Source organism: Macrotis lagotis, chromosome 2, assembly GCF_037893015.1.
Source record: "Macrotis lagotis isolate mMagLag1 chromosome 2, bilby.v1.9.chrom.fasta, whole genome shotgun sequence".
NCBI lineage: Eukaryota > Metazoa > Chordata > Mammalia > Peramelemorphia > Peramelidae > Macrotis > Macrotis lagotis.
Genome location: NC_133659.1, coordinates 163,918,259 through 163,943,641, shown reverse-complemented (window position 1 = coordinate 163,943,641; position 25,383 = coordinate 163,918,259). Strand labels below are relative to the sequence as shown.

Below are 25,383 nucleotides of genomic sequence, written 5' to 3'. Positions count from 1 at the left end.
TCAGGAGTCCCTGAGTTCAAATCTGGCTTCAGACACTTAATAATTACCTAGCTGTGTGGCCTTGGGCGAGTCACTTAACCCCATTTCCTTGCAAAAAAAAAAGAAATATCCATTTTAGGATCAGATCAGGTGTGACAGATAGAGCACCGGCCCTGGAGTCAGGAGAACCTGAATTCAAATCCAGACTCAGATTTGATGTTTGTCCTTCATTCTTTTTTGTTGTTCTTTCTTTTTTGTTTGTTTTTGCAAGGCAATGGAGTTAAGTGACTCGCCCAAAGTCACATAGCTAGGTAATCATTAACTGTCTGAGACTGGATTTGAACACAGGTCCTCCTGACTCCAGGGCCAGTGCTCTATCCACTGTGCCACCTAGCTGTCCCTGTCCTTCATTCTTGAAGTAGACAATGACAACTAACATGACAATGAGTTGGATTTAAATGAGGGGGTGCTGTGCAAAGTCACCAGCTTCACTTTCTCCTCCCAAGCCATCTAGGTCCAGTGGTCAGATATGGATCAGGTCAACTGGAGATGGCCCTGCATGCAGCAGTGGGAGTCTTTTAGCTGTGTAACTCTGGGTAGATCACTTAACCCTGATTGCCCCTTAAAAAGGAATATCAGACCTTGGGCAAGTCACTTAATCCCATTGCCTTGCAAAAACAAAAAACCAAAAAAGAATATCTGGGCAACTAGGTGCTGCAGTGGAAGGAACACAGGCCCTGAAGTCAGGAGGATCTGAGTTCAAAATCTGGCCTCAGACACTTAAAGATTACCTAGCTGTATGATTGTGGGCAAGTCACTTAATCCCATTGCCTTGCAAAAACAAAAACAAAAACAAAAAAAGAAATATCAGCTATGTAGATTTGTAAGGGGGGGTGGAGGAGATACTGGGTGCAGAAAGACCAATTAAGAGATTGTTACAATAGTAATGGTTAAAAGAAACTTAAACTGTACAAATTTTAAGAATCTATCCCAAATGTTCACATAGCCTATTTAGCCTTTTTTTTCCCCCATGACCTCCAGTAGAGCATTTCAAGCTTATATTATTATGATCAGCCATATTCAGACACATTGTAACTTGAGTCTTAAATAGTGATGTCATTGTCTCTTTGAGAATGAAGGACAATAATCAAGAACAGTGATGAGGGCCTGAACCAGGATGATAGCTATGAAGAGATTGGATGTAAGTATTGCAGAGGAAGAATCGATAAGACTGATTGAATAGGGTGAAGAGTCAAAGATGACTCCCAGGTTGAAAGCTGGGTACTAGAAGGATTATAATAAATAGAATGAGAAAATTGAGAAAAAAGAGCAGATCAGCTGCAGCGGTTCCAGAGAGGGGCACCTCGAGTCTTGAGTTCATGATATAGTTTGTCACTTTTCTACTTATAAAATTACCACTGTGATCTGAGCAGCTCAAGGTGATGCTTGATCACTTTGTTTTGGAAAACTTTTTATTTTTAAGGTTTTTGCAAGGCAATGGGGTTAAGTGGCTTGCCCAAGGCCTCACAGCTAGGTAATTATTAAGTGTCTGAGACCGGATTTGAACCCAGGTCCTCCTGACTCCGGGGCCAGTGCTTTTATGCACCATGCCACCTAGCCGCCCCCCGGAAAAGTCTATTCTTAAAAATACAGGGGGCAGCTAGATGGCTCAGTGGATAGAGCACTGGCCCCGGAGTCAGGAGGACCTGAGTTCAAATGTAACCTCAGACACTTAATAATTGCCTAGCTGTGTGATCTTGGGCAAGTCACTTAACCCCATTGCCTTCAATAAATAAAAATTTTTAAAAAGTACAGCCTAGGGGCGGCTAGGTGGGTAGTGGATAAAGCACTGGCCCCGGAGTCAGGAATACCTGGGTTCAAATCCATTCTGAGACATTTAATAATTACCTAGTTGTGTGGCCTTGGGCAAGCCACTTAACCCTGTTTGCCTTGCAAAAACATAAAAAAAAAAGTACAGCCTAAACTTTTTTCTTTATTTTTAGCCTTAGTTTTTTGTCAGTCATTTCAGTCATTCACACCTTGTTGTTGTTGTTATTATTGTCCTTGATTCTAAATGATGTCATGACATGTATAGGATTTAAATTAAAGTGAAGACTATTGTACAAAGACACCATTCTCACCATTTCTTCCAGAACCATCTGAACCCAGTGGCCTGATAAAGTAGGAACAGGATAGCTAGTGTTGGTCTGGATATAATAGGAGACCCTGACCTTTTAGATGTAAGTTTTTACCATATCACTGAGGCATCCTGGCACTTGAGTATCTTCAGGTTTAGGGGGGTTTTGACTTAGCACCTATTCCATTATTTCTAGCTAGGATATTCAGGGAACTTGGGCCTACTTTGAACCCTTTAATTTTTTTCAAAGTAAATTCAGATCTAGTTTGTAGTTCTCTGAGATCAGACTCTAGCTCTTCCCATAAATGAATCTTTTGTGACCCTTCTTTATTTTTATCATCTAATTTTTTTTTACATGAATGAAAGACTATATATTTATCCCTGTTAAAATTCATTTTGTTGATTCCAGCTCAGCCTTTCAGTCTGTCAGGATCCTTTTGACTTCTTAATCTATTAAGCCCATGCTTGAGTCAACTTGTGTTGCTATGACAATCCCCAAAAAGCTAGTGCCATCTTAAGCTACTGAGCTTATTAAGATAAGCTGCTGTAGTGTGAACTCATCAGAACATATTTGGAATTCTGTGTTCAGTCCTCTGTGGCACTTAGAAAGAACATTGATCAGCTGCAGATCAGCTGCAGCGGTTCCAAAGAGGGGCATCTAGAGTCTTGAGTTCATGATATAGGAAGATGATTAGTTGAAAGAACTAGGATGGTTTGCCTTGAGAAAGAAACAGGGCATCGATAGCTATCATCAGGTATTTGAAGAACTAGCTAGTGGAAGAAAATGAAGTTTGTTCTGTTTGGAACAGAAGCAATAGATAGAAGTTACAAAGAGTTAAATTCAGTTTTGAAGTCAGTCAAAAATCATACTATTGGAGTATTGCAGGCCTTGCACTAAGTTTTATATCAGGAAGAACTTCCTAACTACTAGAGCTACCAGAAGTAGACTGTGCTGCCTTGGCAGTGGCATGGGAGTGGTGATATAATACCTTCTTAGAAATCTTAGATTAAGCTAAATCAACAAGCATTTATTAACCCCCTGATGTATGCCAAGGAATGTGGTAACCCTGGGCATACAAAGAAAGGCAATATCAAAACAAAACAAAAACCAGTCCTGCTCTCTAGGAGCTTACATTTCTAATGGAGGAGATAGCATGCAAACAACTATGTGCAAACAAGATAATGACAGGATAAATTGGAGATAATCTCAGAGAGAAGGAAGACACTGAGATTAAGGAAGCCTGTTTAGAGAAGATTTTCTGTGGAAGACTTGAAGAAAGCCAGGGAAACCAGAAGGCAGAATTGAGGAAGGGGGGAGCATTCCAGGTATGAGGGACAACCAGGGGACCAGTGATGCTAAATCAAAGAGAATGAGGATGAGAGTAATAGATTAGATGTCCACTTGGGGTTTTTGTTGTTTTTTAAATTTTTTAGGTTTTTTTTTTTAATTTTTTAAAAAACTATTTTATTTGTTTTTACAACTACATGCAAGGGTAGTTTTTATTAATCACTTTTTTTGCTAGGTTTTGAGTTTTATGTTTTTCCCTCCCTCTCTTTCCCCCCTTCCCCTGATAAAAAGCAATCTGAAATTTATAACTATGCTAAACAATAGATCCATATTGATCATCTTATGAGAGAAGAATCAAATCCAAATGGAAGAAAGAAAACATTAGAAAAAAAAAGATGTGATACATAAGATTAGTTGTCCACTTGTAGACTATATTATAGGGAAGATTGTGAGGGATTCTTTTAGGTATGAGTTGCCAGGAGACAGCTACTCCAGACTCGAAAATTCTGTGCTTTTAAACTGCCTTTCTCCACTCCATCCCATTCTTATCCAGGTTTCTTCTTCTTCAGATCATTCAGGTCTCTGGTTTTAGCTACCTAGAAAATTCAAGCAAAATCTGGAATTAGCCACATCAGAAAATCTTCTGGGTAGAGAAGACAATGATCAGAGGAAGAAAAAGTGTGGTCTCAGTCCTCTGTATCAGAATAGTTAACCCATTGATTCTATTTTTATTCCTAATTTGCCCTTATTTAAAAAAATTAATCTATCTCAACATATGTTTGGGTTCTAGTTCAAATCCATTCACTCTTTAGCTGTTTGACCTAGGGCAAATCACTTACCTCTCATCTGTAAGTAGTTAATTGATCTCTAAATCATATGATTTAAATATCATCTTTGATATTCTCTAATTTTCAGATATAAAATTATTCATTTTCCTTTTCCCTTCTCCCTATATCCCCTTTTATCTCCTTAATCTCACCCCCCCCAATGCCATTTGCCTGTGTCTGTGGTCATACCATTTACATCTTTAGCATGGCTAAAATTGACCTACTTAAATGACAGAAGATTCACCTGCCACAGAATCATAACATGTCAGAACTTGAAAGGAGTTTGGAGACTGGTCCAACCTCCTTGTTTTACAGATGAGGACACTGAGAGCTAGATGTTAAAGTGACTGACATTATCAAATGAGATAACTCTTTCAAAGTAGTGCTCAGCATGTAGTAGATATTATATAAATGCTTCTTTTTCTTTTTTCCATTATTCTTTTCTTCCTTCCCTCCTTTCCTTCCTCCCTTTTTTACTTTTCTCCCTTCTTTTTCTCCTTCCTTCCCTTTCTTCCTTTCTCCCTTTCCTTCCTTTCTCCTTTTTTTCTCTAAACTCATAGTAAGTGCCAGAGTCAGAACTAAAACTGAAGTCTTTTTTATTTTTTGCAAGGCAATGGGGTTAAGTGGCTTGCCCAAGGCCACACAGCTAGGTAATTATTAAGTGTCTGAGATCTGATTTGAACCCAGGTACTCCTGACTCCAGGGCCAGTGCTCTATCCACTGTGCCACCTAGCGGCCCCCAAAACCGAAGTCTTTTGATAGACAATGGCGGGTATATAGAGACCCTTAAAATGGCTGTGACTTGATTTATCTAAATCCTATGCTTTCTCAAACCTGGCACAATACTTTTCCAGGTTTATGACTAGAGTGATATTTTCGGCAACCTCCTAGTTATACATTTATCAGTGACTGAGTTACCCATTATGTAGAGTAACTTATACTGGAGTTCTGGGAATATAAAAATCACAGAATCTCAGAGGCCAGTTAATCCCTGAGCAGGAATCCCTCTACCACATCCCTCCAAGGCACTGCCTCACCCTACTGAAAGTAAATAGGAGTAAGATGTGAGGACTTTTACAAAAAGTCTTTGTCTCAAGTTTCTCCCCATCTTTCATTGACCTGACGTAGTGATTTTCCCAAATCATAGGTATGATTATGTCATTTCCCTACTCAAGATCTTCTAGTAGCATACTGAGAAGGCCAACTAAACTGACCTTCTTGCTCTTTTTCACATCATACTTCACCTCCCATCTGGATAACTTTGCTCTGGCTGTCTCCCATGCCTGGATTGCCCTCCCTCCTCTTAGAATCCCTAGTGTTGTCTAAAATTCAGATCAAGCATCTTCAACATGAGGACTTTCCTAATCCTCCCAGCTACTAATATCTTTTCCAAAAAAATTATCTTCACTTTTATTTTATAAATATATATGTATGTATATATTTATGCATAGATATATATTTATAGAAACACATGTATGTTTTGTACATATATTTCTGTATAGATATATACTTACATATATAGTATATGTATAGATAGACTGTAAGCTCTTTGAAGACAGGGCCTATTTTATTTCTGTTTTTGTCTTATCTGGGGGCAGATCCAGATTAATTTTGTTAAGTGGAATAACTAAAATGGAGGTAACTAGATGGCTCAGTGGAGAGAGTGTTGGGCCTGGAATCAGGAAGACAAGTTCAAATCCAGCCTCAGATACTCCCTAGCTATATGACCTTGGGCAAGTCACTTAACTGTTTGCCTCAATTTCTTCAACTGTAAAATGGGAATGATAGCACTTACCTCATAGCTGTCATAAGGATCTAATGAGATCATTGTAAAGTGCTTGACATCATGTTTACCACATATATAAAGTTTAGCTTAACACATAGCAAATGCTTGTTAAATGATTTTCAAAGGTCATTTAGGTAAGAAATAATGCTGGAATTTGAACCCAAAATTTCTGTTCCCAGATCTAATCATTGTACTGCTTAGCCCCAGAGAGCAGAAATAGGAACAAAGGGAAAATCAAAAGAGAGAGAGGGGAATTCTCAGGGGGAGAAATTTTGACTCAAAAAAAAGGAAAATTTCTTCCAAGTTAGAACTGTTCAAAATGGAGAGCTCTAACTTGGAAGAAATTTTCCTTTTTGACAGATAGTGAAGTCACTTTCACTGCAAGTTCTATTAGAGATGTTTTGGGGTGGGTCGGTAGGGAAGATCCTGTTTAATTATGGACTTATTTTCAGCACTGAGATCCTATGATTCTGAATGATTGAATAAGAGGGGATATGGGGCAGGGGAGATATGGAAGGTGGTCCTCCAGTCTTGACTATGCTCTGTTTTCCCTCAGATGTATCCCCAGTGGTGTTGGGGCTCATTGGGGCCACCGTGCTGGTGGTGTCTGTGTCTGTAACAGTCTTTGTCTGGACCTGCTGCCACCAACAGGCTGAGAAGAAGCACAAGACACCTCCTTACAAGTTTATCCACATGCTCAAAGGCATCAGTATCTACCCTGAAACACTCAGCAATAAGAAGAAAATCATCCGAGTGAGGAGAGACAAAGGTGGCCCAGGGAGGGATGGTGGAAGAGGGAATCTATTGGTGGATGCAGCTGAATCAGGTCTCCTAAACCGAGAGAAGAGTCCTGGGCTACTGAGCACTAGCCCTTGTATAGATCAGCTCCCCATTAAGGTGGACTATGGGGATGAACTGAGCCCGGTCCAGAGCCTGACCCCTGGGGGAAGCAAAACTGCTTCCCCATCTTCTCCAGAAGAGGATGTTATGCTGGGGTCCCTTACTTTCTCAGTGGACTATAATTTCCCTAAAAAAGCCCTGGTAGTGACAATCCAAGAGGCTCATGGGCTGCCAGTGATGGATGACCAGACCCAGGGTTCCGATCCCTACATCAAAATGACCATCCTCCCAGACAAACGGCACCGTGTGAAGACAAGAGTGCTACGCAGGACACTGGACCCTGTGTTCGATGAGACCTTTACTTTCTATGGTATCCCCTACAGCCAGCTACAGGATCTCGTGCTGCACTTTCTGGTCCTCAGTTTTGACCGATTCTCCCGGGATGATGTCATTGGTGAGGTTATGGTGCCGCTGGCTGGGGTGGATCCTAGCACTGGCAAGGTTCAGCTCACCCGGGACATCATCAAGAGAAATATCCAGGTGATGTGGGTAGTTCTGGGCAGGGAGAAGGGAGATGCCTCTGGGTGGGAATGAGGGAAGGGATAAAGCTGCTGAAGAATATTAATGATAATTCACATTTATATGATGCTTTAAGGTTTATGAATGTTTCCTTTACTGTGAAACAGAAGTAAGTACCATAAGATTTATTGTAACTATTTTACAGATGGCAAAATCAAGACTGTGGTAAAAGGACTAGACCAAAGGCACACAGCTAATAAGGGTCAGGGAGAGACCTGATTCCACACATCTGGTGTTCATTTCTTGTCCTTCCAAGTCATTGGGGGTGGAAGAGAGGGAAGGGAATACACATTTATTAATCACCTACTTCATCTGTGCTAATAAATATGACCTCATCTGTTTCATATAACAACCCAAGAGATTAAGGAGAGACAAAGATAGCAGTAGTGCTTCTATATAGGACAATCTTAATGACTGAGTGGACATTTATTTAGAGTTCTCTTGAGATAACTCGGGAAGCAGCAGGTATGATAATGAGCTGAGATTCTGCTCATTTGGATCATGCTGAGAATGCACTGCACTGTAGTAGAAGGAGCACTGAATTTGAAGCCCAGAATACCTGGCTTTGAGGACTGGGTTTACCACCTACTAGTTCTGTGACCTTGGGCAACTTCAGTTTCTTCATCTGTAAAATGGAGAAATTGCTTACACTCTCTACCTCATCAAGCTATTATAAGGCTCCAATAAAGTAATGAATGAAGTCATTCTGTCAGTAAGCATTTAATGAGTGTTTACTATGTGCCAGTCATCATATTAAGTGCTGATTTTGCAAAGAAAGCAGATCCTGCCTTCAAGGAACTCATAGTCTAATGAAAGCAGACAATATCCAAACAACTATGTACAAACAGGGTAAACTGGAGATAATCAACAGAGGTAGACACAAACACGAAGAGAAATCAGGACAGGCTCCCTTTAAGAAATCAGAAGAAGAAAGTCAAAAAGCCAGGAGACAGAGATAAGGAGGGAGAGAATTCCAAGTTACTATTATTATCATTATTAATATTATTATTATTAATCAGTACTTCCAAAGATCTTTTACTTCACTGATTTGGTTATTTCCTCTATCAATGCAGACAGCAACCCCTCTTTGGTACCCTTATAAAATATTTTTATTTTTATTTTATTTTATTTTTTTAGGTTTTGGCAAGGCAAATGGGGTTAAGTGGCTTGCCCAAAGCCACACAGCTAGGTAATTATTAAGTGTCTGAGACCGGATTTGAACTCAGGTACTCCTGACTCCAGGGCCAGTGCTCCATCCACTGGACCACTATATATATATATATATATATATATCACATATAATGTTATTATGTTTCATATATATATATATATATATATATATATATATATACACAGTAATATCAGGAATAAGGAAGGAGTAAAAACTTGAGAAATTAGAATATAGTTTTTCCATTATTCATCCCACAACCCTATCCTGAAATCCTCTCTAATTTACCGTAAGGATGTCATTTAAAGAAGAGACCTTAAAAATGATCTGGTGCCTCATTTTACTGATTAGGATATTGATACCCCAAAAACTAAAGTAACCTTGCTCAAGGTCATCCAGTGGTAGTTCTAGAAGTAAAACATGGCTCTCTTGGCTCTTAGTTTTGGACTTAGAGTTTCATTCCTTTAACTTAACAGGCAGTAGAGAGCAATTCCATCACTAGAAAATTTCAAGCAGGGGAGTTAACAGTGATGTTGCAGATTAGATTCATCTTTTAGGAAAAGATTAGAATAGGTAATACCTCTGGTCTCTTCCAGTGGTAGTTCTGGGATTAAGGTTTAGGTTCCTGTTGCTATATCCTACTAGGAGAGGAAACACTTTAATCTGTTTTCAGATATGCCTTCTTTTGTATCTTTCTTGAAAACATGTCTTTTATAGAGGGGATCAGTGAGGGTAGTTATTGTTCTGTTGTTTCAGTCATGTCCAATTTTTCATGACCTCATTTAGGATTTTCTTGATTTTCTTCTCCAGCTCATTTTACAGATAAGGAATTGAGGCAAACAGAATTAAGTGACTTGCCTAGGGTCACACATCAAATAAGTATTTGAATTTAGGCCTTTGTGATTGCAAATCCAGTACTCTTAATACATGATCACCTAGCTTGCTAATAGACATTTATTAAACACCTACTGTGTAAAGAGAGTTTTGTGCCAGACACTTAGGGAAATTAAAAAGTTTCTGTAAAACATGGTCCTGGGGCAGCTAAGTGGCACAGTGAATAGAGCATTGACCTTGGAGTCAGGAAGTCCTGAGTTCAAATGTGGCCTCAGACACTTGACATATGCTAGTTTTGTGACCCTGGGCAAGTCATTTAAGCCTATTGCCCCCCCCTCCAAAAAAAGCCAACAAAATTCTGGCCTAATTGGAACTTAATTTGACTGGGGGATAAAACAACCCAGATGCTATAATCCACACATCCCATGAGAATGACCAAAACAAAATACTTGGTGAGGTCTGAGGGGGTGACAGCAATTGATAGTGTTGGAGGATCAAAGAAGACCTCCTGAAGGGAGTGGCATTTTATTGAGTATTAAAGAATACCTGTTCAGGTGAACAGAAAAAAGAGATTATTCCAGGGAACAAAGGGAATATAAGTTCAGAAAATATATAGAGAGGTGTGGGGAAAGAGATGATTCCATTTTCCTTCTACCACCACCCCTCACCCCCAAAGTACTGATCTTCTCCCCACTGCTCCTCCCTGAGCCATGGTGACACAGCCTTTCATCCCCTTTGCCTTCTAGACTGGTCAGGTTCCTGCCCTTTTCCTGAGCCCTTAACTGGCTACCTTGGGGTCATGCTCCTTCCCTACCCCCTTCCCTCTCCATTAGTCTTCTTCGATGACCTTTCCCAAAACATCTTCAGCTCTTGGTGGTCATTCAGATTCCTATTGATTCCAGCCAGGGCATTGTCAGTCAGTGGTGATGGTGGTGGTAGGGGGAATGGACCCTGCTCCACAGAAGCTACAGCTGAACAGCAGACTGGACCTGGCCCCTACAGAGAAAAGGGATGGGGAGAAGGGAGATAGATTTGGTTTGGGAACATAACACCAGATCCAGGCACCAGGCAGGGAACTCTGTCAATGACATTTGCTTGATAGCCAGGGGCTCTTGGCATGAGCTGTGCTTCTTTCCACTTTATTAATTCCCTTCAGAAGGAAAATGCTGGAACTGGGAGACTGAGCTGCCCTTCCCCCTACCCCTCCAAAAGTCCCCAGAGCAGGACAATACATGAGTTTATACAAAGAAGTCTCAGACTCCCAGGGCCACAGAAGTGTCATCTCATCCAAATGCCTCCTTCCAAGAGACAGCCATCCACAACTCAGTAAACATGTATTAAGAACTAGGCTTCTTAATGGTGGAGGGAGAAAGGGAGATGCATGGTTTAAATTGGACATGTTCCCTGTCCTGTCCTCTGAGAGCTTAAATAAGACACAAAAACATAACTGCAGTACAATCACATTACCCAACAAGTATGGTAGAAAAGTGCAAAGTGTCCTGTGGGTCTGAAGGGGAGGAGCAATACCTCCAGAAGACATCAGGGAAGGTAAATAAAGGAAAGACAGGAAAAAATACAGAAGTAAGATATAACAGATTGTGTTTAAGGATCACCTGAGACATCATAAGGACCAACCCCACTGTGGTCACAATATTTATATGCCTTTAGATTCTGCTCATCTAAGAATTCACTAATCTAAGGTTACTGATAAAACAATCAAGACCTGATGAAGTGAGCTGGAGTGAGGGGGGGGAATGAGTGTGTGTGTGTGTGTGTGTGAAAGAGAGAGAGAGAGAGAGAGAGAGAGAGAGAGTGAGTGAGTCCATTTTGGCTGGGGAATAACATACACATTGGAAAGAAATACAAGATAGACTTGAGAGATCTGATGAAGCCAGACTATTTCTAAGAGAGATGATGTGATATGCTGGAAACAGCATAAGATTTGGAGTCAGAGTACTAACTAGCTTTGCCTGCTAGTTTGGAAAGATTACTTACCCTCTCTGAGCCTGTCAGGGATTCTTTTGTGTAATGACCTCACCTTTGTCAGTCTGATGAAAAAGCCTATGGATCCCTTAGAATGTTTTTAAAATGCACAAAACAAAACACATAGGAATACAAAGGAAACTATTCTGTTATTAAAATATTTTTAAAACAAGTTCTTAGGTTAAAAATTCCTAGGTAGATGATCTCTCTAAAGTCTCTACTCCTCTGAATTATTTTTACCATTCCTCTAGTTCACCCAATGTTGGTGAATAAGTCCAATACACTGAGTCAATACACTATTATACTAAAAGTATAATCCAGAACCCATCTGCTATAGCTAAAAAAACTTGTCCTGAATCTCCCTTCTCAAGATAGAATCCTTGAAGGATTATCTCTTGTTGTATTCTGTTACATTGTCATGTCTTGTTTCTTCTCTTCCTCCAGTAGTCTTTAGCAAGATCTTTGTGCAATGCCCCTTATTTCTAGGATCCCAATAGATTCTCAAGCCTTCCCCAATACTAGATAAAGAAATGGACCCTTTCTTTCCTCCTATTGGGCTGTAGAATATCCCTAGTGGATAGAGCTTAGACAAACAAATTCAAGTCACACTTTGATAAAGAACCTACAGTATGTAAGACCCTGTCATAAAAGCTTTAGATTAGAAAGAAAAACAAAAAGGGAAAAGAGATTACTTTAAAGAGATTATATTCTACTGGAAAATTACACCATTTGCACAAATAGATGTAATCTGAGGAGAGAACAAACTAATTAGAGGAAAAGGCTTCGTCAGGAGGAAATTATTTTCTGAAGTGAATCTTGAAAGTAAGGAGTCTAAGAAGCAGAGGTTCATTCCAAACAGGGGGGGATAACCTTGCAAAGGCAAGAAGGCAGAGATGGAATGCTGGGTTGAAAAGCAGTAACCATCACAGTTTGGTTGCATTACAGAGTATGGGAAAAAATTAGGGGTCTTCCTAATTACAGTCACTTTTATTTGCCTTCCTAATGGAAGGGGAGAGGCCAAATGAGTATTGGAGGAATTAAGAGTTCACTGGATGATTCACAATGCAAATCAGTCAAATGAGGGAAATCAAAGAGCAGTCTAGAAGATTATTACTCTTGTTGTTATCATACAGGTACTTCTTGCCTTTAGGTCAGTGTGTTCTCAGCTGTGGTCTATAGGAAACTATAGTTCTAGCAGCAATTGTTACCCCTCTGTTCTTTCTTTCTATTGACCACATGGTCCATCCTGACCTAGGTCATCCATTAGCATTCAGCTCCCTCATTTTATATAAGAGCAAACTGAGGGCACAAGATGAGAACTGATTTATTCAAGGCCACAAAGATATAGGGACATGGAAACACGTTGCTAGTTCAAGGTTCTTTCCATTCTATCTCCAGGAGAAATGATTGTGGGAGGTAGTGGTGGGGAGGGATAGGAAAGACAAAAAAGCAAGAAATGCTAGTCTTTTGGGGAATAATAATGAAATTTTAATGAGAAAATTGCTATAAAAGAAGGATGTGAATTGCCTGCTAATTATACGCATAGATGGACATGGATGGCTCTCTGAAGCATTTCTTGCAGCTGTGTTGGTCCCTTGGGACTACTGTTCCTAATTCTCTCTACTCTTGAAGAGGGGAGGAGAGTTAGAGAAGGGAGGAGGCTGAAATCTCAGCCAGCCCTCTTCTAAAAATATCTCACAATCTTACTAATGCAGGGACAAAACCCTCTCCTCCTTTTTACTCTGTTTGAATGTCTCCCAGGGTCTTTGCTTTAATGGGCTGAGGGAGTGAGAAAAGCAGCTCCCTCTCAGTCCTGAATAGCCCTTTCTTCTGAAAGGCCCCATTCATTGATGCTGCTATTTGGCATGGGAATCAGGGAAAGGGGAGAAGGGTGTGAGAAGCAGGATGGAGGATCAGAGAATAGCTTTGGGCCCCCAGGCTTTCAATGCAGAATCTAATGGCATTCAGGTGGTAGTATGGCAACAGTTTTGGACATCCAGATGGGAAGGCTGGGGGAAACCATCAGCTCCCAGGCTGTGAGGTGGGGCCTTGTGCCAATGCAAAGATCAAAACAAAAATGAAAGGAGTTTGGGCATTCAGCCTAAAGAATGTTTGGTGAGCATCAATGTAGAAGATGAATAAGATGATGGGGAAGTTGGGGGGTGGGAGGGAGGTGATATGAGGGCTGCAAAGTACAGAGGAAAAGAGCCCCAGATGATTTGGATTTGAATCTTGGCTCTGCTCTTTCCTACCTAAGCAGTATGTGACCTTGGACAAATCAGTTCAACTCAGTTGTCTCATCTGTAAAATGGTAGAAGTTAGACTAAATACCCTTCCAGTTCTCTGGGCTTTAATGACCTTGTGAATAGTATCACAAAAGAATATCAGATTTAGATGGAGTAGGAGAGTCTTGGATGATTTTGTCTGAACATGAGAAAAGGAAACAGGCTTAAGTTATAAATGGGGGGAACCAGTCAGATATCAAGATCCACTTCATGATTGTCACAAGATTGGAGAGAATGACCAAGAGGAAGGGCTTCAGCTACAGGAGACACTCCTATATATCTGAAACAGTTTAAGTTCATCCCTCTCTAATAAAAGAAAGAAACCAGATGAACTCTGAGGTCTCTTACTAGTTTTTAGTATTGTAGTCGGAGAGCAGATCACCTACACTTAATCTTTTTTTTTCCTTTTACTTGCCTAAAGTGAATTGAACCATGAAATACAGTGGGTTTTATCATAAAGGATATAGAAAAAAGTCTTAGTACACAATGAAATTGTCAAAGCTTTAAATACCACTAAGACTTTTGGGGTACCCTGTATAGGATTGAATATTTAATATATCTAGTTATTTTGTTTTCTAAAAAGTTAGATTCAGATGCTGAGTTTTAGCACAGACTAGTGATCAACCTATTTCATAGCATCTTAGAATTTGGAGTTGCAAAGAAACTTTTTAGGGACCACTAGTTCAGTTTTCTACATAGTAAAGAGGTTTCTGTATCAAAAAAGGTTTTTAACTTGAAATCCATGATTAGATTTCAAGGAATTCATGAACGTGGATGGGAAAAATGATATGATTATTTGAACATAATTGCCTCATTTGTGGTCCTGTGTATAACATTATTCTGGGATTCATCCAGAGGTTTTGCTAGATTCTACCAAAGGAGTGGTTAACATTTTATGAACCCCTCTGACTTCAGATGGATTATACAACTGCTGTTATACAACAGATTAGGGTGCTTACTTTATCATTTGAAAAGAGCATTGGGCCTCAATCCAAATCCCAGCTCTTCTCATTATTATCTGAATGACCTTGGACCATTCTGTTCATTTCTCAGGGATCCAGGAGGTCATTCCCAAAATGTCCCCATCCTTAGTTTTATGTAATGGGTAATTATCATCTATCTCTAAGAATCTCTCACTCCCTCCAAGGCTTATTTCAAATATTACCTTTCCAATCTTCCCCAATTGTTAGTGCTCTCTGCCACCACCCTAACCCCCCGTATTTTTATGTCCTTATCTGTGTATATTTTGTATCACTCCTATAGAATTTAATTCCTTGAATCCTGGGAGTATTCCCTTTGCCTGCATCCCCAGAGCTAGTGTAGTGCCTTTCATACATTAGATGTTTATTAAATATTTGTATGAATGAGTAAACTTCTCTGATTTTCCACTTTGCTTGGAAAGCCTCCTTGCCTATAAGATAAGTCCAAATACCTAACAGATACAGATATATGTGTGCACATACTTACAAGTGGGTATATTACAGTTTATGTATAATAGTAATATGACAAGCCTTTATTAAGTACCTACTATATACCAGATACCTGGAATGCAAAGGAAAACAATATAAACAAAAACAACCAAGAAGAAAAAGAAAAATAGTCCCTGCTCTCAAGGAGCTCACAGTCTAATAGGTAAGGCAGCTTGCTAACAACCATGTATAAGCAACATACATATATATATATATATATATATATATATATATATATATATATGTAAGATAAGTTGGAAATCTTCATCAGAGAAGGCACCAGATTAGAATGAAGAGGAATTAGAACAGACTCTCTCTCTCTCTAGATAGGCTTTTATCCAGAACCTGAAGGAAACCAGAGAGGGCAATACATATTGGAATAGTTTGCCATTTTCTTCTCCAAATCATTTTACAGATGAAAAAACTGAGACAAACAGGGTTAAATGACTTGCCCAGGGTCATACAGCTAGTAAGAGTTGAACTCAGGAAGATGAATGTTCCTAAATCCAGGCCTGGTACTATACCCACTGTGCCATCTAATGCTATTATTTATACATAAAATGTTGAATAACAGCTATGTTTTTGTTCATTCCACAAAGATTCTCTGTTTAAAAAAATAAAAATTTATCAGTAAGAAAGATGAATCTATTGGGACCCAAAAATCAGAATCAGATCATTTAAGAACAGATAAGAACCTGAGAGACCTAAATATTTAGTGCAAAACATAGCCCCTACACTCTTTTTTTTAAACTGAAGGAACTGAAACTCATGAGTAACTTGCTCAAGGTCATGTAGGGAAGACAATATAATGAATTACTGGAAAAATTGGCATTAGAACTCAGATTACCTCACTTCTTGTCTCAGCACCCGCCATATAAATAGGAATTTGATAAATATTTGTTGAATTCAATTAAATTACTATTATATTACACTGCTTGGACTAGAATTTTGTTGTTGAAACAAATAAGTGTCTAAAGATGGATCTGAACTCCATCACCATCTATCTGCCCTTGCACTGTAATTTAAAGATAAAAAAAAAGAATTTAAGGATGGAAAGAAAAGCTGATTAGACCAAGGGAAAAATAGCCTGTAAAAATGACCCCTTATGGGAGTATAATATTTTCTATAATTTAGAGAAAGCTCTCAGATCTCTTACCTCATTAGACACTCCCAATAGCCTTGAGAAACAGGCAGAGCATGTATTAGCTCCATTGTGTAGATTAGGAAATTAAGATTCAGAGAGGTGGAATTTCTTTTCCAAGGTCACACAGCTTTTCTGATTGATAATGCTGAGTTTGAACTCTGATCTCTTGGCTCTCAGCCAGGTGACTACTCTCTATATACCATGCTGCCTTTACAGTCATTCTAGGTTTTACTTCAATTCCTCATGAAGACATTATAATGACAAACTAAGTGAATATAGGGGAAAGCAAAAGGCCTTAGACCAAAAGAGCTGGAAAGGACCTGGGGAGCATCCAATCTCAGGAGTCTATAACTTCAGTTTCACTTTCAGTCGATAAGCATTTTAAAAAGTGCCCACTGTGTGTGCCACCCTTCCCCTAAAGAGGAGCAAGGTGGTCCAGGAGCTTGCCAGATATAAATATTTGTTTCATCTAAGTTTCATCATCCTGGGGCAAAGCACCAACAGCCCTGCCCTAGTTGTAGCTTTGACCCTAGGTTTTCAAAGTCTCCCATTTCTATAATCCTTTCCTTTTCTACCATAGTCCTGTGACGTAGTTAGATCAAGTGTTATTATCCCATTTTACAGGGGAGGTTCAAAGAGTGACTTGTCCAGAACCACCTAGCTAGTGAGCAGCACAGCCTGGCCTCAGAGTTAGGTATTTTGAGTTCCGTAGTCATTTTTTCTTTTATTTAACTACACCACGCTGACAATGCACAAATTTGAACATGCTCTACCCAACTGGAAAAGTGTCAAGTTTGTTCTAGCAACAGATGGTGAATCTATTGTTTAAGGACTAGCCTAGCTACAGAAGGGATCATCACTAAAGGGCTGGTTATTGGATGATGACAATTTTGGACCTTAGCAACTCACAAAGCAATCTGCTAGAGTGTGACGGAAGGGGCTATATTCTGAAAACATGGGAGAAACTTTTCCACAAATCAAATGAAGGTTTCTCACTTTCCATGTCAGTTCTTCTCTTTTTTTCCTTCTCTTACATTTCTTGCCTTTTTTCCTGAGACCCTCCCTTTATATTTTATTGATGATTTGGGGAAAACATTTCCATCATTTCCCCATTAGACTCATTTATCTCACTGATAAATTTTTATTTTTTAAAGGGAATCTTTGTAAAGTGAGAAAAAACATAGCTTTTATTCAACATTTTATGTATAAATAGTATAGTGAGATGGCACAGTGGGTAGAGTACCAGGCCTAGAGTATCATCTCACTCAACATAGAAATGTCTCTTGTTATATACAAGTATAGTTAAGGAAAGCAAACTGATGCATTAACTGTGACAAGTACCTTATTGTGCACCTGTAGTCTTTTTAAAAAAATTTATTTAGTTAAAGCAATTGGGTTAAGTGACTTGCTCAAGGTCACAGTTATTAAGCAGTTATTAAGTATCTGAGGCTGGATTTGAACTCAGGTCCTTCTAACTCCAGGGCTGGTGTTCTAACCATTGTCCACCTAACTGCCTCCTGCACCTTATAGTCTGCCATTTCCTTAGAAAGAAGGGGAGTATCATTATCTTTCCTCTGGAGTCTATTGGTTATTACATAGTCTGATTTTGAGTTTTGATGTTTTCAGTACTTGTTTTGTCTTATGTGGTCATTGGGTTTATCTTCTTAAAGATTGTTTATGTTGCTCTACATCAGTTCACAAGAATCTTCCTAAGTGTCTCTAAATATTTCAGATTCAAATTTATTATACAATAATTATATGTTCATATACACAGTAGTGTACTGATAAATGTTCAATTAGCCTTTAGGGGTTTGGAGGAGGGAAATGTATACACAACACACTTTTAAATTTAATCTGAGAAAAATTAACATTTTCCTCATCACTTTCTTAAGTCTAGACAATTGATAAAACAAGCCCTAATTAGTTGTATTTTCCAGAGGTATAAATGCTCACACTGAAAACTTAAAGACTGGCTTTCCAGAGCTAGTAGGAGCTTGGTTTAGCACACCCCTGATATACCCCACAATTTGTTTTGCTATTCTCCAAATGATAGGCACAAGCTTTGTTTCCACCAGTTTTGGTTTCCACAAATATGCATATTTATTTGATACATACATATATATATATATATATGCCACAAATATGTAGATTTGAAATATATATACCACAAATATATATATACCACAAATATATATATACAGATATATGTATACATATGTGTGTGTGTGTGTATATATATATATATGACCTGTCTTTTTCTTCTAACTAGACTCTCTTCCAAGTCCTCTGTACCTTTCATATTCCTTCCCCACATTTTTAATCAGATCTTCTCACTTTTGGTCTCCTCCTTACAGAAGTGTATTAGCAGAGGAGAGCTGCAAGTATCCCTGTCCTACCAGCCTGTGGCACAGAGAATGACAGTGGTGGTCCTTAAAGCAAGACACTTGCCAAAGATGGATATCACTGGTCTCTCAGGTAGCAGCTATTTACTCCGATCAGTCAGTAGTTGTTTCTAAGTTCTCCTCTCTCCCTTCTCTAGCCTGCATTCTTTTGCTCTTAATCTATAGACATCTCCCTTTCTGAGAGAGAGGAGGTAACACAAAGTATTCTCCCTGGAGTTGGCTTGAATGGGCAAATGGCCAAGATTTGCTTTGCTTGCTTAGTGATGTGGCGCTTACCCAGAGGGTAATTACATTCTTACTTAGAAGCCTGTGTCCTTAAAAATCTATGGGGGGGGGGGGGGTGCGGCTAGGTGGTGCAGTGGATAAAGTACTGGCCCTGGAGTCAGGAGTGCCTGGGTACAGATCTGGTCTCAGACACTTGATAATTACCTAGCTGTGTGGCCTTATGCAAGCCACTTAATACCATTGCCTTGCAAAAAAAAAAAAAAAAAATCTACGAGGGAGAGTTCTTTAGCATGCTTTGGTGAAGTTGTTCAATTCTACCCCTAGCCCATTTCCTTAGGCTTAGACCTTCAAGTAGGTCTACCTGACTTATAGTTCTGACCCTAGATTTTTCAGTCCATCATTCACCCATGCAGCCAATATCAATTTAGTGAATATATTCTGCCCATTTTCTTCAAAATGCACCTGGCACTGTGTGACCTTGGGCAAGACACAACTCCATTGCCTTGTAATGGCCAAAAAAATCCCTCCCCCCAAAAAATGCACTTGACAAGAGACCCAAAATCTTTATTCTTCTTTTTTTAAAACATTTTTATAGGTAAATTTTGCTTTTATATTACCTTTGGTCTCAAATGATTCTACCAGCACTTCCAACAACCCTTGTAACAAAGAAAGTAATCCACACTTCTGCTAAATGTAGCTGATCCTTAGAAGTTTAAATTTGGCTAGCATTTTATAATTTTCTTTTTTTCCCTTTTTTATTTATTTAAGGCAATGGTGTTAAATGACTTGTCTAAGGTCACACAGGGAGGTATTAAGTGTCTGAGGTTGGATTTGAACTCAGGTTTTCTTGACTCCAGGGCCAGTGATCTATCCACTGTGCCACCTAGCTGCCCTTGGCTAGCATTTTAGAAGTTACCTAGGCCAATCCCCTGCTTCAAGCATGAATGCCTTCACCATGGCCCTAATAAGTGAGACCCTGGGTTGGGCCCCAATAGGTATCATCCCTGCCTTGGTGGCAAATAAGAGAGAACTGTGTCATTGTTCTGTCTTTCCCCTTTTTGTCTCCCTCCCTGGGTTGCCCTGGCCATTCAGATCCATACGTCAAGATGAACCTCTATTATGGCAGGAAGCGCATTGCCAAGAAGAAGACCCACGTGAAGAAGTGCACTTTGAATCCTGTCTTCAATGAGTCCTTCATCTATGATATCCCCACTGACCTGCTGCCTGATATCAGTATTGAGTTCTTGGTCATCGACTTCGATCGCACCACCAAGAACGAGGTGGTGGGGAGGCTGATCCTGGGGGCCCACAGTGTCACAGCTGCTGGTGCAGAACACTGGCGAGAGGTCTGTGAGAGTCCTCGCAAGCCAGTAGCCAAGTGGCACAGTCTGAGCGAATACTAATCCTGAACCCCTCCCCCCCAAAACCCGGGGGGGGGAGGTGGGATGGGGAGAGGATTGGGGGAGAGGAGATGATGGAGAGAGGCGGACTCAAAACCTCATTTTAGTCATAGAAGAAACTTTCGTACAAAACGCAACCCACAAAGGACACCTCATACAACCCCAGCAACAGATTGGTTCTTTGGTTTCTAGCAATGATGATTTTTTTTCCTTTTACAAGGCACTAGAAATTAAAAAAAAAAAAGGAAAAAGAAAAAAATGAAGAAAAAAGAGGGAAAGACCCCATACAAGTCTATATATAACAATGTAACCACATAATTGCATGTCTAATACAAACTGAAGCGATTAATGTAACTTCCAATATCGAGTTACAGATTTTAATCCATGAAAAAGTTGTGTTCCGTGATGAATTGTGTTTGCTGAGGTTCACCTGAAACTAGCCTTTCTTTACCAGGCTTCTCTGAAGGGTGTTGTGGTTTGTCTGTTTGGTTTTTTAATTCCAAATTTTGCCGTTGAACACCTCATCTCCTCATCCACTGTCTTGATCTTGGCCTCCTTTCCCGACTCTTCCCAGGGAATGGGAGAGATCCCTACGAGGAATGAGCCAAACACTAAAAAAAAGTCTTCCCTCAGCCAAGAAACAAGAATGGGGCTGGGCAGTAGAAACGATAATATTTTGTTTTGTTTTGTTTACCAATAGAAAGAAAAATCTAACTAAATAAGCTGTGGGAATGGCTGACAGCTACTGTCCCTGGATTGCACATAGGTAGCAAAACACTGGGACTTGACCTGGTGAAACATGGGTTTGTGACACAGTCAGACTTCTCCATAAGGACCATGGAGGTATCAATTCAAAGGATTTCTTACAGCAAAAGGGGGAGGGGGGAGGAAAGGGAAATCCAAAGGGCCAGGACCCAAAGAGAATACCATTGTCTTGAGATTTGTGTAATGGTCCCCAATACCATATTCAACCTCTTTCTAGATGAGAAGGAGCAGGGAAGAGAGAGAAAGATATCTGCCTATCTATTTTGCTGCTATATACAGAAGTCATCCATTGGTGACTAGACTAAATTCTGACAATGATTTAAAGGATTTAAGGGGTCTTTGATTTTTTTAAATATTGTCCAAGGAGTTTCTCTGGAATGGTCGAGAGCCTTTTACTTATGGGTTATCTTTTGTTCCCTAAAGGAAAATGTCAGAAATGACTCTTCCTTGAAGTTTCAAAGATGGCTCTGATGATGATGATATAAAGGATCATAATAAAAACTCACATTCCTTCAAAGATTTCCAAGTCAAAAAGAGTCACCCTTATCAAAAAGAGTGTCACCACCATCCTTGGATTTCTAAAGCATCTTTTCCACCTTTCTCCAATTCCCAAAGCTACAGAACACATGTATAATCTCACTGAGTTTCAAAACATCCCTGGGAATTGGAGGGAGCTGATGAGGGTGTTTTAGAGATTTTAATCTGTTTAATCATGGTGAAACAAGGCCTCTTGATAGATCCAGCCACTTCTTCAGATTCTCAAAGCAAAATAGTAGTAGAACTGGGGAGAGCATTCAAGTCTCCTATCTCTTACCCCTTAGTTTTCAGATGGTTTAAAGTACTCAGCTCCCCTGGGGATAGCCTGAATATTAGTGGGACACATAATGCCACATAGGGCATCCCTCAGCCTTCAAAAGGAATCAGCCAAATGACAGACTGAGCCAGGGCCCTGATGGTCATCATCTACTACATTCAATGAGGTATCATTACACTTAAAAAGTTCTCCCCAATTTGCTTCCAAGGAGGGCTGCAGAAAAGTCAGGTAGCTTATCAAAGGATGTACACCTTGCCTTGAGCCCTCCAGGTAGCTATGTAGTCATTTTAAAAAATCCTCCCAAAAGAACAAAACAATCCTCTTCTTTTTACTTTATCACCATCTCTTGAAAATAGGTAGATTTGAGTAGATAGAAAGATAACAAGAGTGCCCCCCCAAACTTCCTTCTCCAGCATTCTGGTTCACATTTCCTCCCACATTTTAAGTTGTTTTCAGAAGACTAGTCTCTGTCCTGTGCCCCAAGGACTGTAAATACTGTATCATACGTAGAAGAAAATAATTTTTTTTTTGTTTTCTAAAAGCTCACTTTGAGATAGTTTAATGTAAATCCAACAGGTGCGTTTTGAAGCCCGTTTAGGAAGAAATGGAAATGGTTCCTCTTCATCGCCTTAATGCTTAAAGATCAGAAATCCCTGAGCATCCCCACTTCTGTTTCCTTCCCAGAAACAATGCAAAGCAACTGGTGGAGATAGCTGGGCCTTGGTCCAGCTGTGTGTGTGCCTCTATAGCTCCTCCTGACTTATGTTTGGGAAAACTGCCTCTCCCCTTCCCCCCACTTTCCCACCTCTCTTGGTAGCTTTATTCTTCCCATCCTTTGGGTCTCCTGAGTAGTGAATGGGTGGGTGGGGAGGGAATAGGGGAACAGTCAACAGTAACTGGGGTCGGGGGAAAGGGGGGGGCTGACCTTCATGACTGTCTTTCTCAGAGAAAGACAATGTTGGAGACAGAGTGGCTGTACCAGGTTCTCCCCACCTACCTCAGGCCTGATCCATAGGTGACTTTGACTTTGTTGACCCAAAGTTTCATAGCTGGCTGTAGTCCTCCGACCTGTTACTTCCAAGGCTTGCTGTCAGGGCAGAGCCGGAAGACTGACTCCTCCTGGGAATCATTTGGTAGGCAAGAGTCACAGCCTCACTTTTTTTTTTTTTTTGCACAAGACTCTCTCTCGGGATCAGGAATAGGTTTGGGAAATTGTCATTTGTTTTGAAGGGTTGTCCTGTCTCTGGGCATCTCCCTTCTAGGAAGAATAGAGCTTTTATCAGCATCAAAAGCCCCCTTCTAGGATGGTTCCTTTTTTCTAGCTCTTTCTGTAGAAGAGCCACCAAGAGAAATGCCCTTGTTGAATTGGAATAGAGTTCACTCCCAATCCAAAAACCAGACACAATTGTTTTTTCCGGACAGAGACAGCTTGTGGAGGGGAGGGACTGAGGAGGGCAGGCTGCATGTCCGGGAAGGCTCTCACCATCACCAAGGTAGGGACGCTGTCCTCACCACAATCCCTCTCTGATGTGGTCTTTCTTTACCTTGTGTCTTCTCTTGTAAAAATGAAATTCAGAAATGTCTAAAACAAATAATACAGTGTGTCAAAAATTTTAAAAATAAAAAAACACAACAAAAAAACAGAAAAACATCTAACATGAACTGTGTGACATTGCATAACGCTGTGATGCTAACTTACACTATGTAACACTATCTTGTATGTTGGATTTGTTAATGCACAATGCGAGTGCAGAATAAAGACTGATTCACATTCACTATGGCCTGTCTCTCTGAATTTGGGGGAATGAAACAAAGCCAACCATTATGGGATTACACCCCATGAGGTTTCCATGATACGGGAGCTCAGGTAAGACTAGGACGTAGGCTACAGAGACCCCTCCAGACAACCTGAGATTTCTAGATTATTGAAGGGAAAGGAAATCATCCAAAGGCAATGGCACCCTCTAAATTTCCACCCCTAGGACAAAAGTCTCATGGTCCATCCCAAGTGATGCCTCTTCTGTTCTAATTTTATCTTGTGGAATGTGAACAATAGGGCAGCAAAGTGGAACAGTATTGAATCAGATCTGAAGACAAGAAGACCCATCTTTCTGAATTCAAATCTGTCCCCAGATACTTCCTAGCTGTGTGATCCTGGGTAAATCACTTAACTCTGTTTGTCTCCGTTTCTTCATCTGTAAAATAAGTTAGAGAAGAAAATGGCAAACCACTTCAGGTTTTGATAAGAAAATCCCAAATGGGGGGGGGTCACAAAAAATAAAAAATGACTGAACAACAGATTACTATTTGGTAGGGCAGAAAGAGAACTAGTGTTGGAGGCCTTGAGTTCAAATTCTAGCTATCCTACTTACCACCTATTAGAGATTACAAATAATTTGAGGAGGGAGGGAACATAAAAAAACTGGAAGAATTAGAGAGGCATGTTGTAGAGGTGAATTTCAAAGAAAGCACAAGGATTCTAAGAAGGCAAGAAGATTGAGGAACTGTGCCTCTCCAGATGTAGGCCCAGAGAGTCTGTCTGGGTGGAGGATGAATTTGAGAGGTCTATAAGCAAAGGAAGAAGACTGGTTAGAAAGCTACTGCAAATGGTCTAGGTAAGAGAAGATGAGGATGTGGACCAAAAAGGTGGGGAGCTATAGGAATGGAAAGGAAAAGAAGAAGTAAATTTGAAACATGCTGAGGTACTATCATTATCAATAAATAGTTGTGGTTCAGTGTTGTCCTGACTTTTTATGACTTGTGGGATTTTTTCTTGACAAAGATTCTAGAATAGTTTTCCATTTCTTTCTCCAGATCATTCTACAGATGAGGAAACTGAGGCAAACAGGTTAAATGACTTGCTCAGGATGTCTGAGGCTGGATTTGAACTCAGTCTTCCAGACACCAGGCTCAATACACTATCCACTTCACCCAGCTTCTTCTCAATCAACAGCATTTGAACTAATTAGGAATAGGATGGCAGAGGTAATTATATATGTACTTCTTGCTAGTTAAAGAATTTTAGAAGCACTAGAGATTCCCTACAGGATTCAGTTAGCTATTGATATTTTTAGAGAAATGACTTTTGGTTTTCCATACCTTTCTAGTGCCTACTATTCTGTAGGGTCAAATGCCACTATATCCAAATTCCTCCAAACTTAGCTTGGTCTTGATAGAGACCAGAAATAAGAGACATGAATTAATTTAGTTATGCCATCCTTTTTTAAGAGCTTGGGAGTTCTTAATTTATCTTAGATAATTTACCTTAAATACCCTGATCATCTGTGATGCTTCTAGTCTTCTCTTCCAGTTCATCTTCTATATAATTGAAAAAGCTGATATTTCTAAAATACAGATCTGATTATGTCACTTCTCTATTCAAAAACTTTCAGTAGCTCCCTATTGTCATAAAATTAAAACTTTAAAATCTTTTGCCTGGAATTTAAAACCTGACACAA

At 39.8% G+C, this 25,383-nt stretch overlaps 1 protein-coding gene across 1 annotated transcript in view; it reads left to right on the top strand.

Moving 5' to 3' along the window:
- The window catches only part of SYT11 (synaptotagmin 11), a 30,986-nt gene extending 8,213 nt beyond the window's left edge, over positions 1–22,773 (top strand). The window contains exons 2-4 of the mRNA XM_074223278.1: positions 6,574–7,397; positions 18,674–18,797; positions 20,039–22,773. Coding sequence (XP_074079379.1) covers positions 6,574–7,397; positions 18,674–18,797; positions 20,039–20,349 — 1,259 coding nt within the window. The 3' untranslated portion in view covers positions 20,350–22,773. The remainder of the gene's footprint in view (positions 1–6,573; positions 7,398–18,673; positions 18,798–20,038) is intronic.
- The last annotated feature ends 2,610 nt before the right edge of the window (positions 22,774–25,383 follow it).